The 26377-nt window shown below is 44.9% G+C and overlaps 1 protein-coding gene across 3 annotated transcripts in view; it reads left to right on the top strand.

Annotated features, from left to right (window-relative positions):
* Positions 1–26377, top strand: part of tmem164 (transmembrane protein 164) — a 174825-nt gene that overhangs the window by 27712 nt on the left and 120736 nt on the right. For all 3 annotated transcript variants that reach the window (XR_015079893.1, XM_086000160.1, XM_086000147.1), the window contains exon 2: positions 12026–12075. Coding sequence is in view for 2 of the 3 variants with exons in the window: in XM_086000160.1 (XP_085856286.1) it covers positions 12026–12075 (50 nt within the window). In the remaining variant the exon portion in view is untranslated. The remainder of the gene's footprint in view (positions 1–12025; positions 12076–26377) is intronic.

Below are 26377 nucleotides of genomic sequence, written 5' to 3'. Positions count from 1 at the left end.
CAAGATTGTGGGTCTTTTGCCAGATGACTGCAAGGCACCCAGGTTTTTAGAGACTGCAATGGAAATTCTGTTGGCCCAATTAAGGTAGAAGAGAATGGGCATCGTTGTAGTGGCGCTTAGCTGGTGTCCTAGGAAAGCACATGCGTCACCAGCTATGGCTGTAGAGGGTAGCATTGATCTCTCAGAATCCACCCAAACACTTATCTTTCTGGATGAAAGTGCAGGCATGATGGAATTGTAGTCTTTGAACATTACACAGAGACTGCTGAGAAACAGATGGAACAGTAGTTCGATAAAGCAAATGTTTAGCTTAACATAACTACAGAAATCTGAAATTGAAAACACGCTGGCCCTGATATTTGCCGGGAGAGTGTGGGGGAGCTTGAAAAGAGCTGAATTGGGAGGGGGAGAGAGGCCGCGATCGGGGGAGGGGGAGAGAGGCTGCGATCGGGGGGAGGGGGAGGGAAGAGAGACCGCGATCGAGTGGAGGGGGAGGGGGAGGGAAGAGAGGCTGCGATCGGAGGGAGAGGGGCTGCGATCGAGAGGGAGGAGGGAGATGTCCTGATTGGGGGGAGGGAGAGATGGGTGGAGTGGGGGGTTACAATCGGGAGGGGCGAGAGCAGCTGTGATTGGGGGGGGCGGAAGGAGTGAGGCCGTGATCGGGAGGGGGCGGACATAGAGGCCATCAAACTGGTGGGGAGGGGGGTTGGAGGCTGGCGATCAGGGCTGGGGGAGGCCAAAGGCGTCCTTGAGGGGCCTGGGGAGATCTCCTGCTGCTTCTGGCCCACAAGGAGTGCTGAAACAGGCATTTACCTTGTGGAGACAGTGGCTTTCCCTTTTACTGCCAATCCCTGGGAAACCTGTGCAGCAACAGTCAATGGTAAATTGGGCTCCCAATTGTACTGTGGGAGTCCATGTTAAATATGTTAATTAAGTGTCCCGCCTCTCCACTTCGACACCCGATATACGCCGGCGTAAAAAATGCGGCAGGTGCATGTAGCGGGTTGTGGATGCATTCCCTGTATTTAACTCCACCCCCCTCCCCGAGCCTCTCTTGCCGCCAAGGCCAATGAGTCAGACTATAATAGATAATGGGCGCACCTGAAAATCCATTCATTAAACCTGTAATGTAGAATATTTCACACTGAATTCATGTCTGATTTGTGATCAGATCAGTGCGATGGATAGTGCGTCAGTTTTTGCTTTTCAAGCGATTTGCTCACCAATTGCAAGTACTCCAATTTGTGGGCAAAGCATGAACTGGCTCAACTCCCAAGAACATTAGCAGACAAATTTAAGTTGTGAGCAGTCCTTGTACTAGCAGGATTGTCACTATCTGGATTGGAAGTGAGTGGTTATTTCTCCTTTTGCCAGTGTGCTGAGCAGGTATCTGTTCTAGATAACAGGGCTGAAGCCCTATCATTGACTGCCTTTTTTTGTGCCTGGAGCTTGATGTTTGAACACAGGCCAGACGTGAACTTTAAGCGAAATAGTGTGATGTATCCAACCCTTTCATAGATTATTTTAGTTCATTTCTCAAGCCTAGTTTGCAAAATATCTGAGACAGCAGGGCATTGTATCTGATTAACACTTATCCTATATGTCATGAATTTTTTTTCATTTACAAGAAATATTTTGAAGACTTTTTTTTCCCACCCCCCATTATCCCCACACTGTGCCAGGCACTAGAGAGGCACAGCATGCCCAAAGTGCCTATCAAGGCCTCAATCTGCCAAGTTTTGCTGTGCCAGGCCATTGGGGCACAGGTTGCCCCATGGTGGGTATAATACTGAAACCAGGAGTGTAGAATAAAGACTAGACAGAGGCCTGCAGCAGTGGTCAGGGCCTTCTAGCCGATGCTGAAGAGCAGCAGCAGGAAGACCTTGAAGTTGAATATTGCTCTGGCGCTGTGATGATTGAAATTGTCCCTCTGATCTTTTGCTACGTGAGACATTGGCCCCAATTTTTAACTCCAGGTGGGTTCCCTGCTCAAGCCTGAGTTAAAACTAAAGTTAGGTCCCAATGATGTCATCGGGCTGCAACATGCTTATGTAAAGAAGGACCCTGATGTCTCTGGGCACGTGTCCTTGCTGCCTGCTCGGGAGAGCAGGTTAAAATTGCAGATGTTGCGATCATGGTGGCTTTCGGACAGGTAAGAATCAGGGTGGTTTTTAACTGTCCACCCGCCAGGTTTCTGCTGTGCGAGTAGGGTTAAAATTGCCCTCTGTGTCTTGGCACTCGAGCGAAACATGTACATTTTTTTTGTGACTAAGGTGAATGAACACCTCAAAATCCATCTATCCACGATGGTATTGGTGGGCCCATCATGCCATCTATACCAAGAGTTTCAGTTTTGTTGTGTAACTAACTTGTTGCCCATCAATAATTTAAGCTGGGACTCTGAGATGTCTCTTGCAGTTCCTTTACTGGAACAGAATTTTTATATACAAGGTACTCAGTAGTAAACTGTTAAATATGAAATATGCTGCATGATTGGTGGAGACTGGAGAACTTCAATTCCTTGGACGTGAATGAATTGTAGGTCTTGTTTAAAAGGGCCAAAAATCCTGTATTTACTGGCTTACTGTTGGGTATCATGCCACAATAGTATAAAATGTAACTACATTCATTCGTATTCTACGCTATTATTATATCGATTGTATTTTAGTCTGGGCTATTCTAAAATGCGAGGTGTTTTAAATCTTAACCGATCCAGGGAATTTAAGGGAACATGGGCCAGTTTTTTCAGATTTCAGCTTATACCATGACACTGAACCAAACCTCAATATTATGCTATTAAAGATGAGAAAAGTAGATGTGTTAATGCATTCTTGCAACAGAAGCAAACACTTGACAAAACAATATTAAATGAAGCTTTAAGCACATAATTTCTCCTTTCTATATTCACCATTTTCCCAAATTTTAATTTTATTAATTCTGAAACTATGACCAATATTGTTCAAAATTAGCCTGTAATTACTTGGGTAGCTTTTCCAACCAACTGAGGGACAGTGCGTTAAATTTACTAGATCAATCTTTTGAGCACTGCTCATGCCTTTTTTAAGCAAAACGTGTTTCATTTCTCTGCAGAATCTTTGTCTGCCATCTTGAAAATCCCACTGCAGCGGTGGGCGGGGCGGGGGGGGGGGGTGCGGATGCGTGGTGGATGGCCATTGGAAATTGTGCATGACCAGCTCCAGCATCTACACATTTTAATCATTTGTAATGTCAGCCATGGCTCAGTGGGCAGCACCCTTGCCTCTGAGACAGAAGGTCGTGGGTTCAAGTCCCACTCCAGGGACTTGAGCACAAAAATCTAGGCTGATCGAGGCCCCGTTTGCCCTCTAAAGTGGACGTAAAAGATCCTATGGCACTATTTTGAAGAAGAGCTGGGGAGCTATCCCTGGTGTCCTGGCTGATACTTATCCCTCAATCAACATCATTAAATAAACAGATTATCTGGTCATTATCACATTGCTGTTTGTGGGAGCTTGCTGTGCACAAATTGGCTGCTCCGTTTCCTACATTACAACAGTGACTCCACTTCAAAAAGTGCTTGATTGGCTCTAAAGCGCTTTGGGCCATCCTGAGGCTGTGAAAGGCGCTATAGAAATGCAAGTCTGTCTTTCAATTATTTAGGTTTCTAGCTTCTAATTTTAGTGCTGAAGCATTTATTCATATTATTACAATAGTTAATCAGTGCTGTAACTTGCTAATCTCCTTTTTCCCATCTTCTTTCCAGGGGTGATCATTTTGAATTATATTTATAGTTGCGGTATTAGTGAGTCACAGACCAAAACATTTAGTCTAGTACTACAATAAATGTAAAATTATTTTTTGCTATTTTTCAGAGCATTCACTGAGGCAGTTCTGGCGACTGAATAAAGTAGAAAAAATAGGCTTATGCCCTACATCTGAACAAATTATGTAAAACACAATCATTTGACTCTCAAATTTATTTTGTTTATAACTTCCACCGCTGATCTATTTTAAGTTTTTTATTCAATAACATTTTAATGCAGGTGTGAGTGTCAGCCAGTAGTAGATTTCCAGAACTGTAAGATTTAGTTCCAAAGCTTTGCAGCATTTGGGATTAAACAATAATTCACTGCACCTCATCTCTTCTCTAACGGGGCTTGTTTAAAAGCTTTAATTAACAATTGTCAGAAGCCAAGGATAAATACCGTCACTTTTTAAAACATTTTTGCTCTCAAGATGAGAGAGCTGGACTACCTGCAAGAAGGTCATGCGTTTGAGCTCTGTGACTGACAAGTCAATCTCCCATCGCAACTATCAAGGGTTACAAACCTTTTCTGCAGGAGATTACTGGAGCAATGGTGTGGGTTTCCAACGCTGTAGATTTTCAAGGAGAAAAAATGTAGGTAATTCCATGAGATCTGAGATGTGCCAGCCCTTGGTGTCACAAAAAGCATTATTCAATCGATTTTTGAACAGTTGGTTTGGATCATGTATATTTTGCCAGCTGAAGACGTGCCTTTTATTTTCATTCCAATACCTTGGTTGAGCGAGTTCTGTCTACTTTATACTGAACACTGGATAGATTATTGTCTGTTCATTGATGTGGTGTTACAGCTTTGTAATATATTGCCCATCTTGCTGTATGGTTGCCTAGCAACACTATTTGGAGGAAGCAGGGAGGAGTTCCTTTCTCTATTTGCTGTCTTTTCCTTCGATTACACAGTGACTACACGTTAAATATACTTCATTGGCTGTAAAACGTTTTCGGACATCCTGAGGTCGTGAAAGGTGCTTTAGAAATGCAAGCTACAGTACTTTCATTTTCTTTCTTTCTACCTACCTATCTCCCTCTCCCTCTCCCTCTCCCCCTCCCCCTCCCCCTCTCTCTCTCTCTCTCTCTCTCTCTCTCTCTCTCTCTCAGAACGTGTGTGTTTGTACATAGATGAGGACAAGATCGGATTTGACTGTGATATCCCCAACAGCTCAGTGTCCTGCCAGCACTGACTATTCAGGCTCATAAAGAATAAATGGAGCTGCTGCCGATATTGGATCCATACCTCCTCCTTCAGGAGGGTAAGGGGAGGAGGAATTGGAATAAAAAACCTATCTAGAAAGTTGATCAAACTGTTATAAAAGCAAATAGCATGAAAGTGTTTAGGTATTTATTAGCTCTGTGTATATGTGTGTATATACTATGCGTATATATATTCCAATTACAGAACCAACTGAATAATATATATTACAATATCTAGGTGTGCTGTTGTTTCACACTTTATATCTACAGGAGTATTCCAACCCACCAAAAGTACTGTTTTTATAAATAAAAAAAATAAAAAAATAAAAAAAATTCTCTTCTCTCTTCTTAGGCAGTCCCTCGTAACCGAGGATGACTTGCTTCCACATTAAAAATGAGTTCTCAGGTGATTGAGTCCAATGCGGGACCTACAGTCTCTGTCACAGGTGGGGCAGACGGTGGTTCATGGGGCGGGTGGATGGGGTGCTTGGGTTGACTCCTTGGGCTCCTTGCGCTGCCTGCGCTTGGCTTCTGCTTGCTCCCGGCGAAGAGACTCGAGGTGTTCGGCGCCTTCCCGGATGCTTCTCCTCCACTTTGTGCGGTCTTGGGCCAAGGATTCCCAGGTGTCAGTGGGGATGTTGCACTTTTTCAAGGAGGCTTTGAGGGTGTCCTTGAAGCATTTCCTCTGCCCACCTGGGGCTCTCTTGCTGTGCCAGAGCTCTGAGTAGAGCACTTGTTTTGGGAGTCTCGTATCGGGCATGTGGACAATGTGACCTGTCCATTGGAGCTGATCAAGCGTGGTCAAAGCTTCGATGTTGGCCTGAGCAAGAATACTGACATTGGTGCGCCTATCCTGCCAATGGATTTGCAGGATCTTGCGGAGGCAGCGTTGATGGTACCTCTCCAGTGCTTTGAGGTGCCTGCTGTACATGGTCCATGTCTCTGAGGCATACAGCAGGGCGGGTATCACTGATGCTCTGTAGACCATGAGCTTAGTGCCGGATTTGAGGTCCTGGTCTTCAAACACTCTCTTCCTCAGGCGACCAAAGGCTGCACTGGCACACTGAAGGCGGTGTTGGACTTCGTCGTCGACGTCTACCCTTGTTTTAAAAAAAAAAAATTGAAACCCTGCTGACAGTATTACAGTCCTGCTTTAGTTTTATAATTTTACCACTCACTTCCTCTCTCACTCGATGTGGCGCTGTGTGAGATGATTAAAGGCTGTTAAACAGTGGGAAGACCGAAGCCATTGTCTTCGGCCCCCTACCACAAACTCCATACCCTTGCCATTAGCCCCCCCCCCCCCCCCCCCCTCTCTGGCCATTGTCTCAGACTGACCCAGATTGTTCACAACCTCAGCATCCTGTTTGACCCTAGTTTAAGGCTCCTGAATGATCATGATGGGCAAAGAGAACTGTTTTATTTTAGAAAATCACAGACATCAAGGAGATTTGATTGCAGCCGTTAAAATAATGAAAGGATAGATTAGATTTCGTCCAAGTGGGCAGGCTGGTCAAGCTGGATAGGGTAGGAAGACGAGGAGGCATAAGTAGAAGTTACAAAAGCAAAGAACTAACTTACATTGCTAGGAGTTAGTTATTGCAGAGAGTTGACGATGCCTGTCTGGAATAGATTGACAGCATGTGCAGTGAGTGACTAGTCACTGCAAGCATTCAAAATGAAACTGGACAAGTTCCCAAAAGTGGCTAATACACTTATCTACGTATAGATTGTAAGGTCAATCAGTGGAGGTTCTCACCCAGTCCCAGTGGGCTCCAGGAGCTTGCTTGATTGCCTTCAGAGATCAAAGAGGAGCTTCTCGAGTTATTTTCTTTGATTTATTTGTCTCTCCCAGGAGATTGCATGGCTCTGTATGGGGGTGGGGGTTGTGTGCGATAGGGATGTGATAGTGTGGAGAATTTACACCATGGGATGGACTCGATGCACCAACTGATCTTTACCGGTCCTTTTTGATATGTTCGTAACCCCTCTGCCTGTCTACCTCCTTCTCCTTTTGAGACCTTCCTTAAAACCCTCTTCTTGTCCCCCTCCTAATCGCTCCCTCTCTGGCACGGTGTCCATTTTCTTCACCTCTATAGTATCTTGGGATGTTTGTCTTCACTAAAGATTCTATATAAAAGCTTCTTTATTTTTCTTCTTGTAATTGCAGTATGTGAATATACAAGCTTTAATTAGAAAATCTTGAATGTTTAGAAAGGAGGGGGAGAAGAAGAGGTAAGATTTCTTCAAGGACGTGATCCCATTTCAGTGTATCGGCGATGTTTTTAGACAGTTGGAGCTTTATTCTTACAAATTAGGCTTAGCCAGAATCTCAAGTGTGCAAGACCCTTGCCTAATCTGTCATTGCCGGGCTTCAAGAATGTCAATATTTGGATATGCATTTACAAGATTGGCTCAGTTTACTGTATGTTAAGATCTATCATAGTAAAGTAAAAATTAAATTCCTTAATCTTAGCAATGCCTCAAAGTGGAGCATAGGCTGGATTACTTTCAATGTGTGCAGTGATGGTTATGTAGGCAAACATGCAGCCAGCATGTCTAATGCTCCACGAGGTAGAATGAGCTGAATAACCAGTTAATCTGATTTCTTGGTGATATTGTTGAGGGAGGAATGTTGGCCTGGAAACTAGGAGAACTCCCTACTCGTCCTTGAATAGTGCGATGGGATCGTCAGTGTTCATTTGACCTGCTGGAACATGTCAATGGCATCTCCAAATATGCAGCACTCTGTCAGTATTGCACAGGACCGTCGGGCTAGTTCGAGTTCAAACAATGTTCAGAGTGCTATTAACTGAACTGACAATATTGTAAAACTGTTCCCAGAAAGAAAGCTTTCCCTTTTGATTTGATTTCATGATCTGAATGTTTTGTAGGGCTATATTTCAATTAAGAATAGGGGAAGTGACGCTCCGACATAGCCACATTAGAAGATGTAAAATAAATAGAAGGATCTTATCCCAATCATTAAATGTGCTTCAGGAATGTGAAAAGCATGTCTGTTTTGAACTTTATACAATGATATTTTACATCAAACTCAGTCCTTGCGTAACTTGCCTCTCCGTTTAACAATCGGGTTGAGAACTGGTAGGTGTAGTCAGCAGCAGTAAAAGGTTGGCCCAGGACTTGAGTCTATCGCAGTCCTCCACTGCCTGAGGTACTGAATTTTGGTCTTGTTTGTGTTGCTACACTGTTGATGATAACCAGTTTTATCACTGACCACTTGACAGTTCTTCAGCTGCCTACATTTTTAATAGATACATTCTATCATACCATGCACGCAGCAGTCTGAACAATGCGTGTCTCACAACTGCAGTGAAGTATATACTGTAGGCAGCGAAAAGTAGAATATGAATGATATTTAAAAACATTTTCTTTTGGGGGTATTTTAGAGAACTTCTAACTTTTCTTCAATAGTTTATTCCTTACTTTGGCCTGCTGACATGCTGCTGAGGTGGCAGATACACGGCCTGCTCCTGGGTCACCACTTAAGCCACAAGGATGGCTGGGCTGGTGGGGGCCTAAAATGAAAGTAAAAGCAGTGCCACGATGACGTCCTCAGCGCTGCAATGCTATTTTTACCTACAATACAAGGAGAGGCCTGAACGGGGGCAAATCCACCAGAGAAATCTGGCGTTGGGGTTGGGGGAGGGGAGGATACATAGATACATAGAAGATAGGAGCAGGAGTAGGCCATTCGGCCCTTCGTGCCTGCTCCGCCATTCGATGAGATCATGGCTGATCCTTTAATTCAGTATCCCGTCCCCGCCTTCTCTCCGTAACCCTTAACCCCTTTTGCCCGTAGAAATATATCTAATTCCCTCTTAAATATATTTAATGAGCTGGCGTACACTGCCCTCTGTGGCAATGAGTTCCACAGGTTCACCACTCTCTGAGTGAAGAAATTCCCCCTCATCTCTGTCCTAAATGGTTTAGCCCTTATCCTTAAATTATGTCCTCTAGTTCTGTTCTCACCCGCCAAGGGAAACATTCCTTCTGCATCCAGTCTGTCTAGACCTGTCAGAATTTTATACACTTCTATGAGGTCCCCTCTCAATCTTCTAAACTCCAGTGTGTACATCCCTAAACTACATAGTCTCTCCTCATAGGTCATTCCCGCCATTCCTGGTATCAGCCTGGTGAATCGCCGCTGCACCCCCTCCATGGCAAGAACATCCTTCCTCAGATGAGGCGACCAAAACTGTACACAGTACTCGAGGTGTGGTCTCACCAGTGCCCTGTACAGCTGCAGCAAGGTATCCCTGTTCCTGTATTCTAACCCTTTTGCTATGAAGGCCAGCATACCGTTTGCCTTCTTGACCGCCTGTTGCACCTGCATGCTCGCCTTCAGTGACTGGTGTACAAGAACACCCAGGTCTCTCTGTACTTCCCCCTCTCCCAATCTATTGCCATTTAAATAATAATTTGCCCTCCCGTTCCTGCACCCAAGGTGGATAACTTCGCACTTGTCCACATTATAGTGCATCTGCCATTTATCCGCCCAATCGCCCAGTCTGTCCAAATCGCTCTGGAGCTTCCTGGTCTCTTCCTCTGAGCCCACCCCCCCTCCTAGTTTAGTGTCGTCTGCAAATTTGGAAATGCTGCATCCGACTCCCTGATCCAGGTCATTAATGTAAATTGTGAACAGCTGGGGGCCCAGGACAGATCCCTGTGGTACCCCACTTGTTACTGCCTGCCATTCAGAAAATGAGCCGTTTATTCCAACTCTCTGTTTTCTATCTGACAGCCAGTTCCCTATCCACGCCAAAACTTTCCCCTTTATCCCATGAGCCTCAATTTTCCATGCTAATCTTTTATGTGGGACCTTATCGAAGGCCTTTTGGAAGTCCAGGTACACCACATCTACTGGCTCTCCCCCATCTATTCTACCAGTTACTCCCTCAAAAAATTCCAATAGATTAGTCAAGCACGATTTACCCTTTGTAAATCCATGTTGACTCTGTCCTATCCTGTCCCCATTTGCTAAGTGCTCCGCTATTTCATCCTTAATGATGGACTCCAGCATTTTGCCCACAACTGATGTAAGGCTTACAGGTCTGTAATTACCTGCTTTTTCCCTACCCCCCTTTTTGAATAGTGGGGTAACGTTAGCTACCCTCCAATCCATCGGCACTGTTCCCGAGTCTAATGAATTCTGAAAAATCATCCTTAGTGCATCCGCTATCTCTAGGGGCACCTCCTTCAGTACCCTAGGATGCATGTTATCAGGCCCTGGGGATTTGTCCACCTTCAATCCCTTTAGCTTCCTTAACACCATATCCTTAGAGATATTGATTTGCGTCAGTTCCTCCTTTGCCAATGTCCCTATTTTTCCCGATATCCCAGGGAGGTTTTTTGTGTCTTCCTTCGTAAAGACTGACCCAAAGTATGCATTTAGTTGATCTGCCATTTCCTTATTTCCCATTATATATTCCCCCGTATCTGACTGCAATGGACCAACTTTGGTTTTCACCAGTCTTTTCCTTTTGATATACTTATAAAAGCTTTTGGAGTTAGTTTTTATATTTTCCGCCAGCTTGTTTTCGTAAGCTATTTTGCCCCTCTTGATTATGCCCTTTGCCCTCCTTTGCTCTATCTTAAACTGTTCCCAATCTTCCGCTCTGGCGCTTTTTTTGGCTATTTTATACGCCCTATCTTTGGATTTTATGCTGTCTCTAATTTCCCCTGTTATCCACGGTTGAGTCACCTTTTTAGATTTCCTTTTATGCCAGATTGGTATAAACAATTTTTGCAATTTTGTCATTCTATCTTTAAATGTTTGCCATTGTTTATCTACCTCCAGTCCTCCCAGGAACGTTGTCCAATCAGACCTACTCAGTTCCCGTCTCATGGCATCATAATTCCCCTTGTTTAAATTCAGGACCTTAGTCTCTGAGTCAATTTCTTCGCTCTCCATTTCGAGTGAGAAATCGATCATGTTATGATCGCTCTGACCCAAGGGTCCCCGTACAACAAGATTACTGATTAGTCCCTTCTCATTGCACAGTACCCAGTCCAATATAGCCTGTTCCCGAGTTGGTTCCTCGACATATTGATCCAGATAACCATCCCTCAAACACTCAAGGAATTCCTCCTCCTCATTATTTTTACTGATTAGGCTAGTCCAATCTATATGTAAGTTAAAGTCACCTATGATGACAGCTGTGCTCTTATTGCACGCTTCTCTAATTTCCCTCGTGATGCCCTCCCTAACCTCTATTTTACTATTTGGAGGCCTATATACCACTCCTATTAATGTTTTTCGCCCCTCGCTATTTCTTAGCTCCACCCATATAGATTCTGTATTAACTGAGTTAATATCCTTCCTTTCAATTGCATTTATCCCCTCTTTTACTAGCAATGCTACCCCTCCTCCCTTTCTTTTTTGTCGATCCTTCCTAAATACTGAATACCCCTGTATGTTAAGCTCCCAGCCCTGCTCACCTTGCAACCATGTTTCCGTAATCCCAATTAGGTCATAATTATTAACCTCTATTTCCACAGCTAATTCATCTACCTTGTTCCTGATGCTTCTCGCATTAAGGTATAAAACCCTCAGGCTTTTTTTTATGCTCACATTTTTTATGAATTAGTTTGGCCCTTTGTTTTTTGTTCCTCACCCTTTTATCATTTATTTCTGGCAGCAGCGTGATCAGAAGAGGATGAGGTAAATTTGATTAATCTTTGCGGGGATTCCTGCCCCAATCTCCGTTCCCGCCCGCTGACCTTGACGTCATTCCCACAGGTTTCGGCCTGGAGATGAATGTTAAATACTAAAACGAGGCTTGGTAGTTAAAATCAGCCGGGTCCATACTCCATTCACTTCCGGGTGTGCCACCTGCTTCGGGCTCCCCTCTCGCTGCTCCTGCCCCCGAGTTAAAATCGACTCCCTAGAATCTATTCCAGTAAGGCTTCTGTCCATGTGCATTCAAAAAATGTATTGTTTTAAAAATGAACAGTGAATTTTTTTTTAAAGAATTAAAAACGTTAATTATTTTTTACTTTTAATTACAGATCTTTCTCCTTGCATGTCCTCCCTGCAGAATTGCCCTGATAGTTTTCAGGTAAGAAGTGCACTATGTATTTATTTTTAGCTTTTAGTACTTCTGTAGTTCAGGTCTTGGGAGACTGACACTTTTGTGCCAGATTCCCTGTTTGCATTGATAATATCTGACTCTGTTACCCTGGCAGCAGAATTGTAGGCCTGCACCTAGCATTTTTTTTGAAATTTGTCTCTCTTTTTTGAGAGGAATTCCTTTTGGATTTTAAGTTGGTGAAATAAGCCACCATTCTCTTTGCTTTAAATCACCTTTGTTAATCCCTAATTTCTAGTGCCCCAGTGTTGTGGAATTGTTTGTGCTTGACAGATGCTTGCATCTGGCTTCAGGGATGGGGCATAATGAGCTAAATGTAATTAGAATTCTTGCCTCTGAACGCATGAAAAGGGTCGGTTCTTTTATTGCACACTTGAAAAATACATTTGTGAGTTTTGTGTTTGTGCTGGGAAATGGAATGTGTTCTAATTCCAGGCCCCCAGTGTTGGCATCGAGCACGGCCAGGCCAGGCATCCCTTTACTTTGCAGGCTAGGCCGAATTAGTAGTGTCATTTGTTTCTGTTTAAAGTTTGCTGCAAAATCCAAATGTGACTTTTTTTCACAAAAGCGTTTCTAAACTCCATGAAGCTAATGTAGCAAACAAATTTCTTTGTTTATTGGCTGAACAAAACAAAAGCAACTGGTTCAAGCCAAGGGAGCAGAATTTAATTTCCTCTGGCTAAGAAATAAAAAATGGAATACTTAAGATGAACTATGGTAATTTGCTTACACAGCCCAGAGCATCTTACTCCCTGCTGCTGGCACAAGCACCATGATTAATTGGATTAGGTACAAGATGAATGTGCTTGATTGACATTGTAATTAAATAGACAGAAACATTCTAATTACTTTCAAGTCAACGTGTCTCTGTCCCTGAAGATAGTTGGTTGCGTTCCTTTAAGACAAAAGGTCACTTAGGGCTTTTAATAGCCTGTGACCAAGTATGTTTTTAATGCAGCTGTTCTAAACCTTTTTTAACAAAATAAATACAACAGCAGTAATCCATGGTGAGACAGCGTCCTAAAGCGTGTGATTCCCCCCCCCCCCCCCCACCGTACTCCACGAATAAACATTCTCTTCGAGAAGAGAAATAAGCAGTATTATACATTGACAAAATGCTGGTATATATTCCTGCCCTATATGATATTTTGAGATCTTAAACAGGTTGTCAAAATCTGACGTGTACTGTAATCTTTATTAATCAAAACAAATGGGCCTTTCATTTAAAAATTGGACAGACAGGTGGCAGACAAAATTCAATGTAGAGAAAGGCAAAGCGCTTCACATGGGACAAAAAATCCAGGAAAAGGACCATTACATAAATGGAAAGAAAATAATGTGCATGGAAAATGAACGCGGTCTGGGGGTCCTGATTGACAATAAATTGATGCTGTTGCCACAATGCTTGGCGGCAGTGAGTGAAGCAAATTGGACGTCAGGATCATAGAATGTTTACAGCACAGAAGGAGGCCATCGGCCCGTCGAGCCCGTGCCGGCTCTCTGCAAGAGCACTTCAGCTAGTCCCACTCCCCTGCCTTTTCCCCATAGCCCTGCAATTTTTTTTCCTTCAGGTACTTATCAAATTCCCTTTTGAAAGCTGCGATTGAATTGAAAGGTCAATATATTGAGCCAAACGAGTGAGGTAATCCTGCCACTTTATAAATCATTGGTGCAGTCGTATGTGGAATACTGTGTACAGCTCAGGATGCCACAGTACAGAAAAGATACAGCAGCTATTGAAAGGATACAGAAGAGTGCAACCAAAATGATTATGGGGATGGAAGGATTGGATTATGAAGAGTGATTGCGTAAATTGGGCATGTTCTCACTGGAAAAGAGAAGGTTGAGAGGGGATATGATTGCTGTTTTTAGGATTCTAAAGGGACGGGATAATGTGGACCATGGCAAGCTATTTCACCTTGACCATGAACAGTAGAACCAGAGTACACAGCCTGTGATTGAAGGGGGGCTGTTAAGTCTGTGTGTTCTAGTTGTATTTAAGATTAATTACTGACACAGACTACAAGAATAACGTTTCAACAGGTCTTTACTAGTTGGAGGTCAGGGCTATACTAACAGCAATATCACTACACAGTACTTATACCGGTGGTCACCACCGGTATTACGTATACAGCAGCCAGAGAAAGTAGTACATCTCAAGGTGGAACAGGTTACATACACCACAGGGGCAAACTAATCTGCGGAATGAATATTTCAATGAGTGAGTGGTCAATCTATGGAACAGCCTCCCTAGGGAGATGGTGGAAGCTGTTAATATTGATTCATTCAAATGCAAATGAGCTAGACTTCTTTCAGAAAGTAACATTTTGGAATACAGATAATGAGTAATTTGAGACATGACATGTGATGAGTGTAGCAAACTTTGGAGGAACAGGTTGCTTGGGGCTTATGTTTCCCAAAGCTCTCCACCACTGGGGTTTCCCTCGTGTCACTTCTGGGTTTGTTGTAGACTAATTGATAGAGATTGATTGCCAACAACTCCATTACCTTTGTATCATGTGACGACCAGGATAGTAGAAGGTGAACTCGATGGACCTTGGTTTTTCTTTGTCTAGCAATTCCTATGTTACTGTTTCTCTTCTACATGTCAGTGATTCATTCATTCATACGGAGGTTAGTTCCACAGATGCTGGGCCCCTTCATCCCTCATCCAATTGAGCATTTTTCATTGTACTGTATCATCTGGACAGTGAGTGGTGGAACACAATTCATCCAAAGAAGACATCGGGGGTGATTTTCATTCAGGAGGCGGGACTACAACTTTCGGGGTTGTAGTCCCGCCTCCATCGAGATGTGGCCAATCCACGCGATTTTAACTTGATTGACCTTGTTGAGCCCGCCCAGCAGGCCAATTAAGGGCCACCTGGCAACAGGTGATGTCACAGACTGAAATTTCATCTGTCAAGACGTTTTGATAGATGAAATATCAGTGTTTCACAGCTGTTTGAAGCTGTCAAACACCGACAGTCTTACTTCTAACCTGAGTCCTTCTACACAGACTCGGTTAGAAATCTCACCAGCACAGAAAGCTGCAGGCTGTCACTTTTGACAGATCGCAGCCGTTCTGCTTTCTGTGCCGGTTAGATGATGGACTCCCGAAACCTAGAGGAAGGAAGGCTGAAAAGGTAAGTACAGGTCATTTAAACTTCTTTACACACTTTAGACACACCAAACACACTTACCTTTGCACTCATGCACCCATCACTCACCTGAACACCGACATCTCGAGCCCTCCAAGTCCTTCAACCCGACGGCCCAACTCCTCTAACTTGGCATGGTTTGGAGCCGTCGGGAATCCCACACTTCAAGCTTTAAAATAGGGATTAGGCTAAAAACTGCCTGGTAATAGGCAGTTAATTGGCACTAATCCCTTCCCGCCTTGGGTAGGCGGGTCCCAGTGCGGGTACCCGCCTCCTTTGAAACTTCCATGGGGGTAGGATGGTGTCGGGACCCCTGAATTCGGGACTTTAACCCCCTGCACGCCTCCAATCCCGACTTCACGGATCAATGAAAATCGACCCCTTCCTGTCTGCACTTGACATCCAACTGATCATTCTTAATCATGTTGTCTAGACAGTGAGTTGTGGAAGCCGATGTATCCCTAGGAGACACAGTTCAGCTCCATCCTGTCCGCACCCAATGTCCAATTTCCAGTAGGAGTTATTGGATAACAATCCCTAGCCCAACGTTGTTGAGGTCAGCTGATACCGTGCCCACCTGTGATCATTTAGCTCTGAACAGGGATCAAACCTGGTTAACCTTCTTGTCTGCATGGCTCACCACCGTATCAGGAGGTGCAATAATCCATTGAATCATTGGGCCAGCTAGTAATTTAAATTTTAAGCTCGCAGGAATATAGAAGCTGCTGTGCTATTCAGATGTATGATATAATAATTGGAAAACCTCGAGCAACTGTGAATACTGGAGATATCTGAAAAGGAAAATTCCAGCATTTGAAAGACAAAAGTAAAAGAAGGAATTTGTACTTTCTTTCTTTTTATTGAGCTGCCAACAAGGTAAATTTTGCATTTTATGAAGCCATTGCACATGGTGTGCATTCACACATATTTTGTGAAGACATTATACAATTAAGGGCACATTCATAATAGAACTTTGAGGTTATTATACATTTCGGTGTACCATCACACACACACGGAGTGTACCTTCCCTTACAGAACCTTTTATTTATATATAAGTCTTTCCCAAAGCACTTCACATCAAAAAGTAACTCTCTTTTGGAGTATAATTGCTGGTCCCACACAACAAATGAGACAAATTGACCAGTTAAATGGGTTTTGATGATTGTGTTGTCTGATGGAGTTGGCCAGGACACTGGAGAAATGGTGCATGTGATTGTTTATATTGACCTGAACAGGAAGGTAGGGCCTCGGTTTAATACCTCATCTGAAAAGACAGCTTTTCCAACAATGACTCCTGAAAATGTCAACTTGGATGATGGGCCCCAAACTCCTTGGGCCCGCTGCACTGGTGTAAATGTGGCAGAGTGGAAACCCACTCTGCTGCTGATAACCACTCCTGATCCCACTGGCGTATCTGGGGGCAGGGGATCATCTTTAAATATTTTTGGTGGACACCTGTGCCAGTGCCAGTGCCAGTATGGGTATATCTTTAACAGCTGCTAGGGGAAGCACGGGGATGCAGTGTTGGATGGCCGCTAGAGAGCCCTGCCAAAGTTCCTGAGAGTAACCAGCTGTCTTTGCAAGACGGCTTATGTTAACACATTGTAAAACTCACTTCTAGGATCTACCAGGCCATGACCCTCTGTGGAGACTCCAGTGGCCCCACTTCTGATATGAACAATTACCTAGATACTGTGGTTCCCTCCCCCCACCCCCCCCCCCCCCCCCACCACAGTGGCCATATTGCTGGTTGGAAAGGAAGCGGGTACCACAAGAATTCGGGTGAGGGAAGACATGTTATTGGCCTTTGACATCATGGACCATGTTTGGGGCAGATGGTACTTCTTCCCACCCCAGGCCCCATTCAAAACTTACCGCAGGTAATCTGTCCGCAGAGCTGGCATTTTAGGGACCTGCCCAATTTTCCCCCTCCGTTGCACTTCAGGCCTCGAGGAAAATAAGGGCCATTGTGCTCAAGCCCTGAAGTGGGGCTTGAAACCATGACCACCTGACTTTGAGGTGTGAGTGCTACTAACTGAGTCATGTGTGACATTTTGTAACAAGTCATGAATGATCACAGCAAAGCTCTTAGCTTAGTTTGGGGGTGGGTGGGTGGGTTAAGTAGTACATGACTATTGTAGTCTGCTTTCAATCTTTTTTGCTTTGCGTATTTACCTTGTGATGATACTGGGGCTTAAAGGGTTATATTATGAGGACAAGTTGCATAAACTTAGAGGAGTGATCGAATCGAGGTTTATAAAATGTTAAACGGACTAGATTGGGCGGATACAGAGAAACTATTTCCTTTGATGGGGGAATACAAGAATAGGGCTAAAAATTCGTGTGCTTTACGCCACCCGTTACCATCAAAATTTAGCGAAAAGATGGCAACTGCCATCTTTTTCGCCAGCTGGTGGTGGGTCCCGCGGCGCCCGCAATTTTCGGAGGCCTGACAGTGCAGCCGGTAAAAGCGATGGCCTTGCAAATTTAAATTAGGGAGAGGTGATGTGCATGCTGACTTAACGTCAGCTCGGCGAACTTGGACCTTAGCGCTGGATCCTAAGCTTGCCATGAAAACCCAGCGTTCAGCAGAGGCACTGTCAGCACCTCTTAAAGGGACACACATCTTTCAGGTAAGTTTGCAGTTAAGCTTTTGGACTAGATTTTATTGAAGTAAAAGTAGACTATCCTTTATCCGAAAACCTTGGGACTAGCTGTGTTTCGGTTTTCGGAATTTTTCGGATTTCAGAAGCTTTTCATCTCCGTATCTGACAACAAACACCGCTGCTTAGCAACCGCTTGTAAACACTCGGGCCCTGCCTTGGAAGCGTCTCTGAAGCTATTGCTAAGCTACAGAGACTCTTTCCACAGCCTGACTGTTTGTTTAAAAAAATGCTAGGGGAAGAAAAAAAATGCTAGGGGAAGAAAAAAAACCTAATAAAACGGCTGCTGATTTCTGCCATTAGATCGAGGTTTCCGGCTCCCCCTGCTCCGTATCTGAATTCCTTGACTTAGCGGGGGTCTGGGGCTCGACTGCCACCGCCAGTTGTGGGAAAGCTGGATATCGGCTGACTCCTACACTAAGCTGGCCCGCAAATCAGGTCGGGGGGTGGGGGGGAAGAAAAGACTATCGGACGGGCCGCTGCAGCTATCGGACGGGCCGCTGTATTGTTGGGTTCACTCTCCCGATATCTCCTTCACACTGCCTGGCTCGGCCTGTCATCTCCTACCCAGGAGGGAACTCTGTGACCCTCTGCCCTGCTCACAGGGAAAGGCAGAGCTTCCGGACCACTCCTGTCATGTTTAGCGCCACTCGGGTCATGTCGTGCGCACGACTTACGTTCCACGAAAAAACTTTCGGTTTTTAGAGGTTTTCAGTTTTTGGAAGTGCGGATAAAGGATAGTCTACCTGTAGTGGGTTGCTGCAGTACATGTTAGTTTTGTTAAGCATGCAGGGAGTGCTGCTGGATGCATGCAAGGCCTAGAATGGTAAAGGAGGGTCTCTGAGAAGACAGAGAATGCTGCAAATACTCAGCAGGTCAGGCAACATCTGCAGAGAGAGAAACAGAGTCTCGGGTCGAGAAGCTGCCTGACCTGCTGAGTATTTCCAGCATTTTATGCTGTCATTTCAGATTTACAGCATCTGCTCGCAGAGGGAAGAGGAAGACTCCGAAGAGGAGGAAGCAGAAGGCAGGATGCAACCCAGACGGCCCCTTTCTGGCTGAGATATCCAGGATGAAATCCTCTGCCTGTGGAGTGACCACAACCATAAAATTCCCCTTTCAACATTTATCCCACACCTTATCTTCCCTCTGTTACTGACCATCACTGTCCTCTTGGCCACAATGCTGAAATAAAAGCGGCCACAATGCTGAAATAAAAGCGGCCACAATGCTGAAATAAAAGCCACCACAATGCTGAAATAATAGCCACCACAAAGGAAACTTTCCAATACATCTTTCCATCCATCCAATATGACATCAAGAAATCAACCCATTACCCTTCTGCATTCCCTTTAGTGGCTGTCTTGTGTGTGCCTTTGTCTATCCTACTGATGCCATGCAGTGCTACCCCAGTGGCTGCAGCATGGATAGTGGAAGGCTGCTGACTTTCAGTGGGGGACACTGCAGATGGCCTTGCTGGTCGACCTTGAGGAGCTGGTGGCTGAAGTGTCAAGTTGAGTAAACGTGTTTCTTCTTCTCCTTCACTCTCCTCTCCCTCTTCTTGGTCAGCCGCTGGCTGAGCTGGCTGCATTTCTTGGGTGTGTGAAATGAGGAAGGCACAGGGGTGGAGTTGTGGTGAGGGGAGGGTGGGAAAGCAAGAGGTGCATGTGAGAAGGAGGATAACGTATGAGGATACCAGCATCTTGTATGTTTTCAGCCCCACCGCTGGCCACGGGCTCAGTCATGCCCCTGCTAAGAATGGCCAGCACCATCTCCTCCAAGGCAGGGGAAGGTGAAGCTAGGAATGGGAGATGTGCCTCGTGATTAGTACAGATTGTTGGTAGGTGAGTGATTGGGGGCGGGGGATTCGTGCATTGAGCCGTGTGTGAGGCTAGTGGTTCAGTTGGTAGGAGACGGCTTTTGAAGATGCATTCACTGACCTTGACCAGTGGTCTGAGGTCCTGAAGCTTCTTTGGGCACTGGAGCCAGCTGGTAAGGGGGAAACTGCTGGCAGTGACCTCCTCGGTGATGTGGTCTCACATGGTTCTTTCTGGTGGGCCTCCTGGCCCCTGTGGGTAGAGGACCTCTCTTGCAGTGTTGACCCCCTGCAAAAAGCTACTGTGCTGCGTGCGAGACCCTGGGTGCTGCTTCCCTGGCTTGCTGAGCCATTTGTGTTAGCGGAAGGGAATTCAACTTTAAAAGCTGAAGACTCCCATTTGGGAATTAAAAAAAAAAAGGCAGTAGAGCTGTAAGGGCTGAAATTGCGTTTTTTTTTAACTTTAGTTTTATCTTTCAGTTCAGAAGGCATTGCCCTTTTAAGCAAACAACAATGCATTGCCCTTTTTAATATCCCACAATGCCTAGCAAAATCACAGCTCTGCTTCCAGAGGCTTCTGGACGGCACATTTGGGACTAACGCCACCAGGAGGGCGTTACACGGTCAGTTTAGCGTTGGGCTAATAATCTTTAGTCCCCCAGCGCAAATTTTTCTCTCGTACCAGCACAGCCATTTTCACTGGCCGTTCACCCGAGGCCGCAGCGACCTTTGTATCGCTGTCGCATTTCTAGGCCATTATCTTAAAATTACAGCTAGGCCATTTAGGAAGGAAATCGGGAAGCATTTTTTTCACACACACGGTAGTAGAAATCTGGAATTCTCTCCTCCAGAAGGGTACAGATGCTGGGGCAATTGGAGTTTTAAGACTGGGTTCGCTAGATTTTTGCTAGGTAAGGGCATCGAGGGATATGGATCAAAGGCAGGTAAATGGAGTTGAGGTAGCGATCAGCCATGCAGGCTTGAGGGGCTGAATGGCCTACTCCTGTTCCTAGACTTGAGCAAAAGACTGGGCTGGAAATTCGACTCTGGCGGTGGCTCAAATTGGGCAGTATTGGATTGGCCGCCCGTTATACACAGCACCTGATATTCACTTCTATTGACTGTAGTGGAACTGAATATCAGGCGCTGCGTATAATGGGCGGCCAATCCGATACCGCCCGAGATTAATTTCTAGGCCTGTAGCAGTAATCCATTTCAGAATGCTCTTGTGCGCCAGGATGAATCAGGTAGCTAAAGCTGCCCGCAGTCACTCACTCGGTGAAGACCTCATCATGTTTTGATATTGTGCTGCTGTACACTTCATGTGCAAAGAGTTGGCTCGTGGGCGGAAATATTTATTAAACCAAATAAAAGGGGCTAATGGGAGCAGACATTAAGTTGTGATCAACATAACAAAAGCCATTAATGGCCTTGATACTTCTTTAAATCAGATAGCTGGTTCAATTTTTATAATGCAATGTATGGAAGACTGTGAAGACAAATCAATTGAAATTTTTGCATGACTAGATCAGTAGATACAGATCGCTAAATAAATGGGGAAAAACACCCTCGGGAGAAAAGGATGATTCACTTGGGGGTTCTGGAGTAAATGAATGCTTTGCCCTGCAGTACAGACTAATAATCCTTTTGTCTTTTTGCATGTATTCATTGATGGGCACCCTTTAGTGCATGTACTATCCATCCTGGACTGTAAATAACATTTGTCTGATTTGTTTCCTTTAATTTGTTTAATGAAGGAATTAGAGGCTCAAGTCTATTATTGCTAAGTTAGTGAGCATTTGATCCTGGGGAGAATGACCGATGTCAACCCACAGGCAGGTCCCAACTCCCCGCCTCTACCCACCCCCCCCCCCCCCCCCCGCAAGTGCCCATACGGACTATATGTTGCTCAAACCCAGTGCCCAACAGACTACCTGATTTCACCACCTCCACTGAACATGAAGAAAAGGAGGTTTTCATTGTTATAGCACCGATCATGTCTCTCAAAGTGCTTAAAAGACAACAAATACTTGTAATGCAGCAACTGTAGGCAAATGGTTGAGACATGATGGGTGTTATAACAGTGAAAGCCTCCTTTTCTTTACGTTGGAGGGAGTGGGGTGTTGGGACCTGCCTGTGAGCAAGATCTTACAAGTCTGTGTTTTTGGTGATGTTGCTTGAGGGGTGTTTTGGGCTGGCCACTGGAAGAACTCCCCACACTTTTTTTTAAATTTTTCCAAATAGTGCAGTGGAATATATAATGTCCAGCTGAACCAGTGCACCAGGTAGATGGGAGTATCAGTTTAACATCTCACCCGCAAGGTGGCATCTTCAACAATGGGCCGTGCCCTTACAACGCACTGGTGTGTCCACCCAGATTTTGTTCAAAGCCTGAAGCGTGGCTTGAATCTACAACCTTTTAATTCAGATGTTGCAGTGCTAGCAACTGAGACAAGCTGATACATAACCAGTAGTGTACTGGTTAGGTTACTGGACAAGTAAACCAGAGAATGTGAGTATGAATCCCACTGTGGCAGTTTGACATTTTGAATTCGGTTTATTAAAAAATATATAAATCTGGAAATAAAAAGCAGTAATGAGTAAAAGTAACCATGAGTTTCCAAGAGTTGGATTGTCATTAAAAGTCAACTAATTCACTAATATCCTTTATGTGACTTCACTTCCACATCAATGTGGTTGACTCTTAATTGCCAGTTGTGTTAAACCGCTGTTGAGGGCAACTAGAGATGGGCAATAAATGCCGGTCCTGCAAGTGATGCCCACATCCCGAGAATGAATTTATAAAAAAAAAAAAAAAAAAAAATTTTAAAAAATGGATCCGGTCAAGGAGTGATCTTGACCGTTTATACTACCACCCTAAGAACTTCAATATGCGTATCTGCAAGTACCGTACGACCCATAATGTAACATGAACTCTATATTGTACCGTGGTCTGAAAAAGTTTTTGTAGAGCTCAATTAAGTTTTATAGTGTAACAGCAACCCAAATTGTAACCATCAATGGCCTCTTCTTCAGACAAAATAGTGTAAAACCGTTCCTAGTGAGAGACCTTGCAGGCTCTCTTCCAGTTTTCCCTAAAAATACAGTTCATGAATCGATGTCAAATACTACTTCTACAACATAGTTTCTTCACCAATCCAAGTTTTGCAACATCACTCATAAGCAATCCTGTGATTGTGGCAGTGGTGATAAGGTTGGAGAAAGCAAAAGAAAGACCTCCAAGTGTAGACACCATTCAGTTTTAGGGGTGGTGGAGGCGGGGTGGGTGTTGGAACAAGAATAACCCCTTAAAATGATGTTTTTCTTTATAATAATTAAGAGCTGCTCTTGTGTACCCCTGATTTTAATCGCTCCACTGTTGGCGCCTTGAGCTGCCTCAGCCCTAACCTCTGGAATTGCTCCCTATACCTCTCCGCCTCGCTACCTCTCTTTCCTCCTTTTTAAGACGCTCCTTAAAACCTACCTCTGACCAAGCTTTTGGTCATCTGCCTTAATATCGTCTTATGTGGCTCGGTGTCCAATATTGTTTGATAACGCTCCTGTGAATCGCCTTGGGGCGTTTTACTACATTAAAGATGCTATATAAATGCAAATTGTTGTTGTAAATTCTAATGGCTGTAGGGCAGTCTCTCGCTGTTGGATAGCTTTTCTTTTTCCTCACCTATCATCCAGACAACCACACCTTTCTCTCCGGAGTCACTGGGTAGTGATCAGGACTAGGAACTGATTTCTGTTCCCCCTAGCCCAGTAATATTGAGACCAAGTTTAGCTCCATAGCTATTGCCCCAGCTAAAATCTGCTTACCCTGGTGTGTATGGCTCCGGACTATACCGTGCGGTGATTTGCCCTGCTAAGCCACAAGGGGAGCTGCTGCCGCAGTTCTAACCAGGGATTGCTGTTACAACTAATTGAATTCCTTTGACAGAAGCCTTGTTTTCTCCAACCCCAATCACCACTGCTCCGCCCTGCGATAGGGCTATACGCTTTCTTTTTTTTGCCAAGTCCATGAAGCTGCACCATTCGAGAGACCTGATGTATTTAATGGAGGAGTTTTTGCAATCAGTTTCCATGTCTTCTCAGAGTGCCAGATACTCTGATGGACTGACCGATCTCCCTGAAGCTACAAGCTTGACTCCCTGAATCCACCTTTTAGAAATACCAGAAGATAGTGTGTGCGTGTGTGTGTGTGATATCTTGTACTCAAGGATTTAAAAAAAAAAAAAATCACTTTTGGTACAGACCTTGAATCCTCAGTGTTTTAAAAAGTACAGATGTTTTGTATTAAATATCCTGAGTCTAGACTGTTAGGTCAATGATAAGAGAGATGGAAATCTCTGCAAAAGTAGGCATCTAAAGGAAAACTATGGGGAAAGAGCAGGGCAGTGGGATACCTCTACCAAAGAGTCAACACAGGCACGATGGGCCAAATGGCCGCCATCTGTGCTGTATGATTCTATGAAAGGGTGAAATTTTTCTTGGGTGGTAATGCAAAGCAGGCGATAGAGAATCAGCAGCCCGTTTTGCACTCCACCTGATTGAAGTAATGGAAAAGAAAATCGGGTGGGGTGTAAAACAGGCTGCGGATTCTCTATCGCCCGTTTTTGCACTGCTGCCTAAGCAGACTTCACCCCCATCGTGTTTCTGTGCCCCCATCGTGTTTCTGAATTGTGCTGTTACCCCTCTACTACTGTACAATGTGATTTACAAGTGTAACAGGTCTATTACTGTATCTGCATCGCTGGGCTGCTGGCCTTGTTACGGACTACTGAGGAATTGGTATTAGGTGTGCTTTGGTTGATAATGACGTCCGTTTATGGCTATGAATATTTATTGAGCAAAATGATCCCTAAACCTTTATGTTGAGAAACTGTAAAACAGGCAATTTTCCAAACCATTAACCTGCAGCCTCTACTCCTGTGGGGTGAACATTTTCTCTTTAGCTCACCTTGACCTTTTATGCAGAAGTGAAGTTCAGTCCTGATGAATGATGTAACGGGTTTGGAAAGAAACTTTTGGGGGGAAAATTTGGTTGGTTAGCGCCTCCAGTTAGCGCCCCCCCCCCCCGAGGCACTAACAGGTCGCAAGGAACTTAGCACCCAAGCGCGGCAATTTTAGCGCCGCTCGCGAAATTCACCAGTCGTATTGCGGCGGTGCTAAACACTACCGCCACGATCTCCTGCGCCCGCAGATCGTGACGTCAGTCGAGCGTGCAATGCCCCGGTAGCGCCCCAGACCGGATATTGAGTCGCGCCCCCGTCTTAACGCCTGCTGCTAGGAACGACAGGTAGCGGGGAACGTTTTCAAGTCGGGAAGGGGCTGGGGGAGCGCTATTTAAAGGTGGGCGCTTCCTGCCTTGTCGTCAAAATTTTTGGTACACGCAGGTAGAACGCGAGAGAGAGGTCTGAAGAGATTTAACGCTGTCCTAAGGAGTTTGGCCCTCCACCACTTTTGAGGTTCCTAAGCGCTGAGCTCTTTCCCTGGGCCTATCCATTAGTGCATCCAACACAATTGCTTTTGAGGTTACTCCAGGCTGAGATTCAAGGCTGCAGTGAGCAGGGTGTGGCTGGCCAGCAAGATGGCCCCTCCCCTTTAAGAACTGGACGGCGCCAGTCTGTCTGGCTTCCATGGTAACTGACACCGCCTGAGCTTCGGTAGTGTTCTGAGGTAGCGCCTCGCTCCCCGACGTTAGCGCCTGAAGAGAGGTGTGTCGTGCCTGATTTAGCGCTCAAATCAACTCCAGGGGCAATAGAGGCAAATTTTGCAGTCGGAGGCGATAATTAGCGGCAGGCGCTAAACTTTGCACCCGGCCGATATTAGTGCCCCAAAATGTGCAATACCCAATTTTTCCCCCTTTGTGCTTGGGGAGCATTTTGTGTCTCTTTGGAAGGAAACCATTGAATTGAATTAGGGGATTGCATGCAAGGCCCCACCAGTTGCACGGTGTCTCACTATATTTGCCCTCCAGAGCTTGAGTCTCGCCCAGACTCTGATAGGATGAACATCTCATCCTTTGCCTCTAAACATTCTGTGGCCAATGAATTTGAAGCAGTCTGAACCCAATTCCCAGTGGATGCTAATCCTAATACTGGAATGCACTGCCTGAAAGGGTGATGGAAGCAGATTCAATAATAACTTTCAAAAGTGAATTGGATAAAAGCTTGAAGGGGAAACATTTGCAGGGCAGTGGGAAAGGGGACTAAGTGGATAGCTGTTTCAGAGGGCCGCCACAGGCACGAGGGGCAGAATGGCCTCCTTCTGTGCTGTATCATTCTGCGATTCTAATCCACAGCACATCATTGCCTGTAATTTGGCACTAATTGGGAATAAGTTTGCAATCCCAAATTAGAAAGGCCATTTTAGGATGGCTGGTGGTGGACAATGGAAGTCATTATTGTACAGTACAGGGTGCTCCTCTGCGAATAGGTCTAAGATCATTTGTTTTGAAACAATAGAAGAAGCTTTATACTGTATCCTCCTCTTAGGCAGTCCCTCGGAACCGAGGATGACTTGCTTCCGCATTAAAAATGAGTTCTCAGGTGTCTGATGAGTCCAATGCGGGACCTACAGTCTCTGTCACAGGTGGGGCAGATGGTGGTTGAAGGGGCGGATGG

The sequence above is a fragment of the Somniosus microcephalus genome, chromosome 1, assembly GCF_052327205.1.
Source record: "Somniosus microcephalus isolate GS21.2 chromosome 1, FLI_Smic_1.0, whole genome shotgun sequence".
NCBI lineage: Eukaryota > Metazoa > Chordata > Chondrichthyes > Squaliformes > Somniosidae > Somniosus > Somniosus microcephalus.
This window is presented reverse-complemented; position numbering and strand designations above follow the sequence as displayed.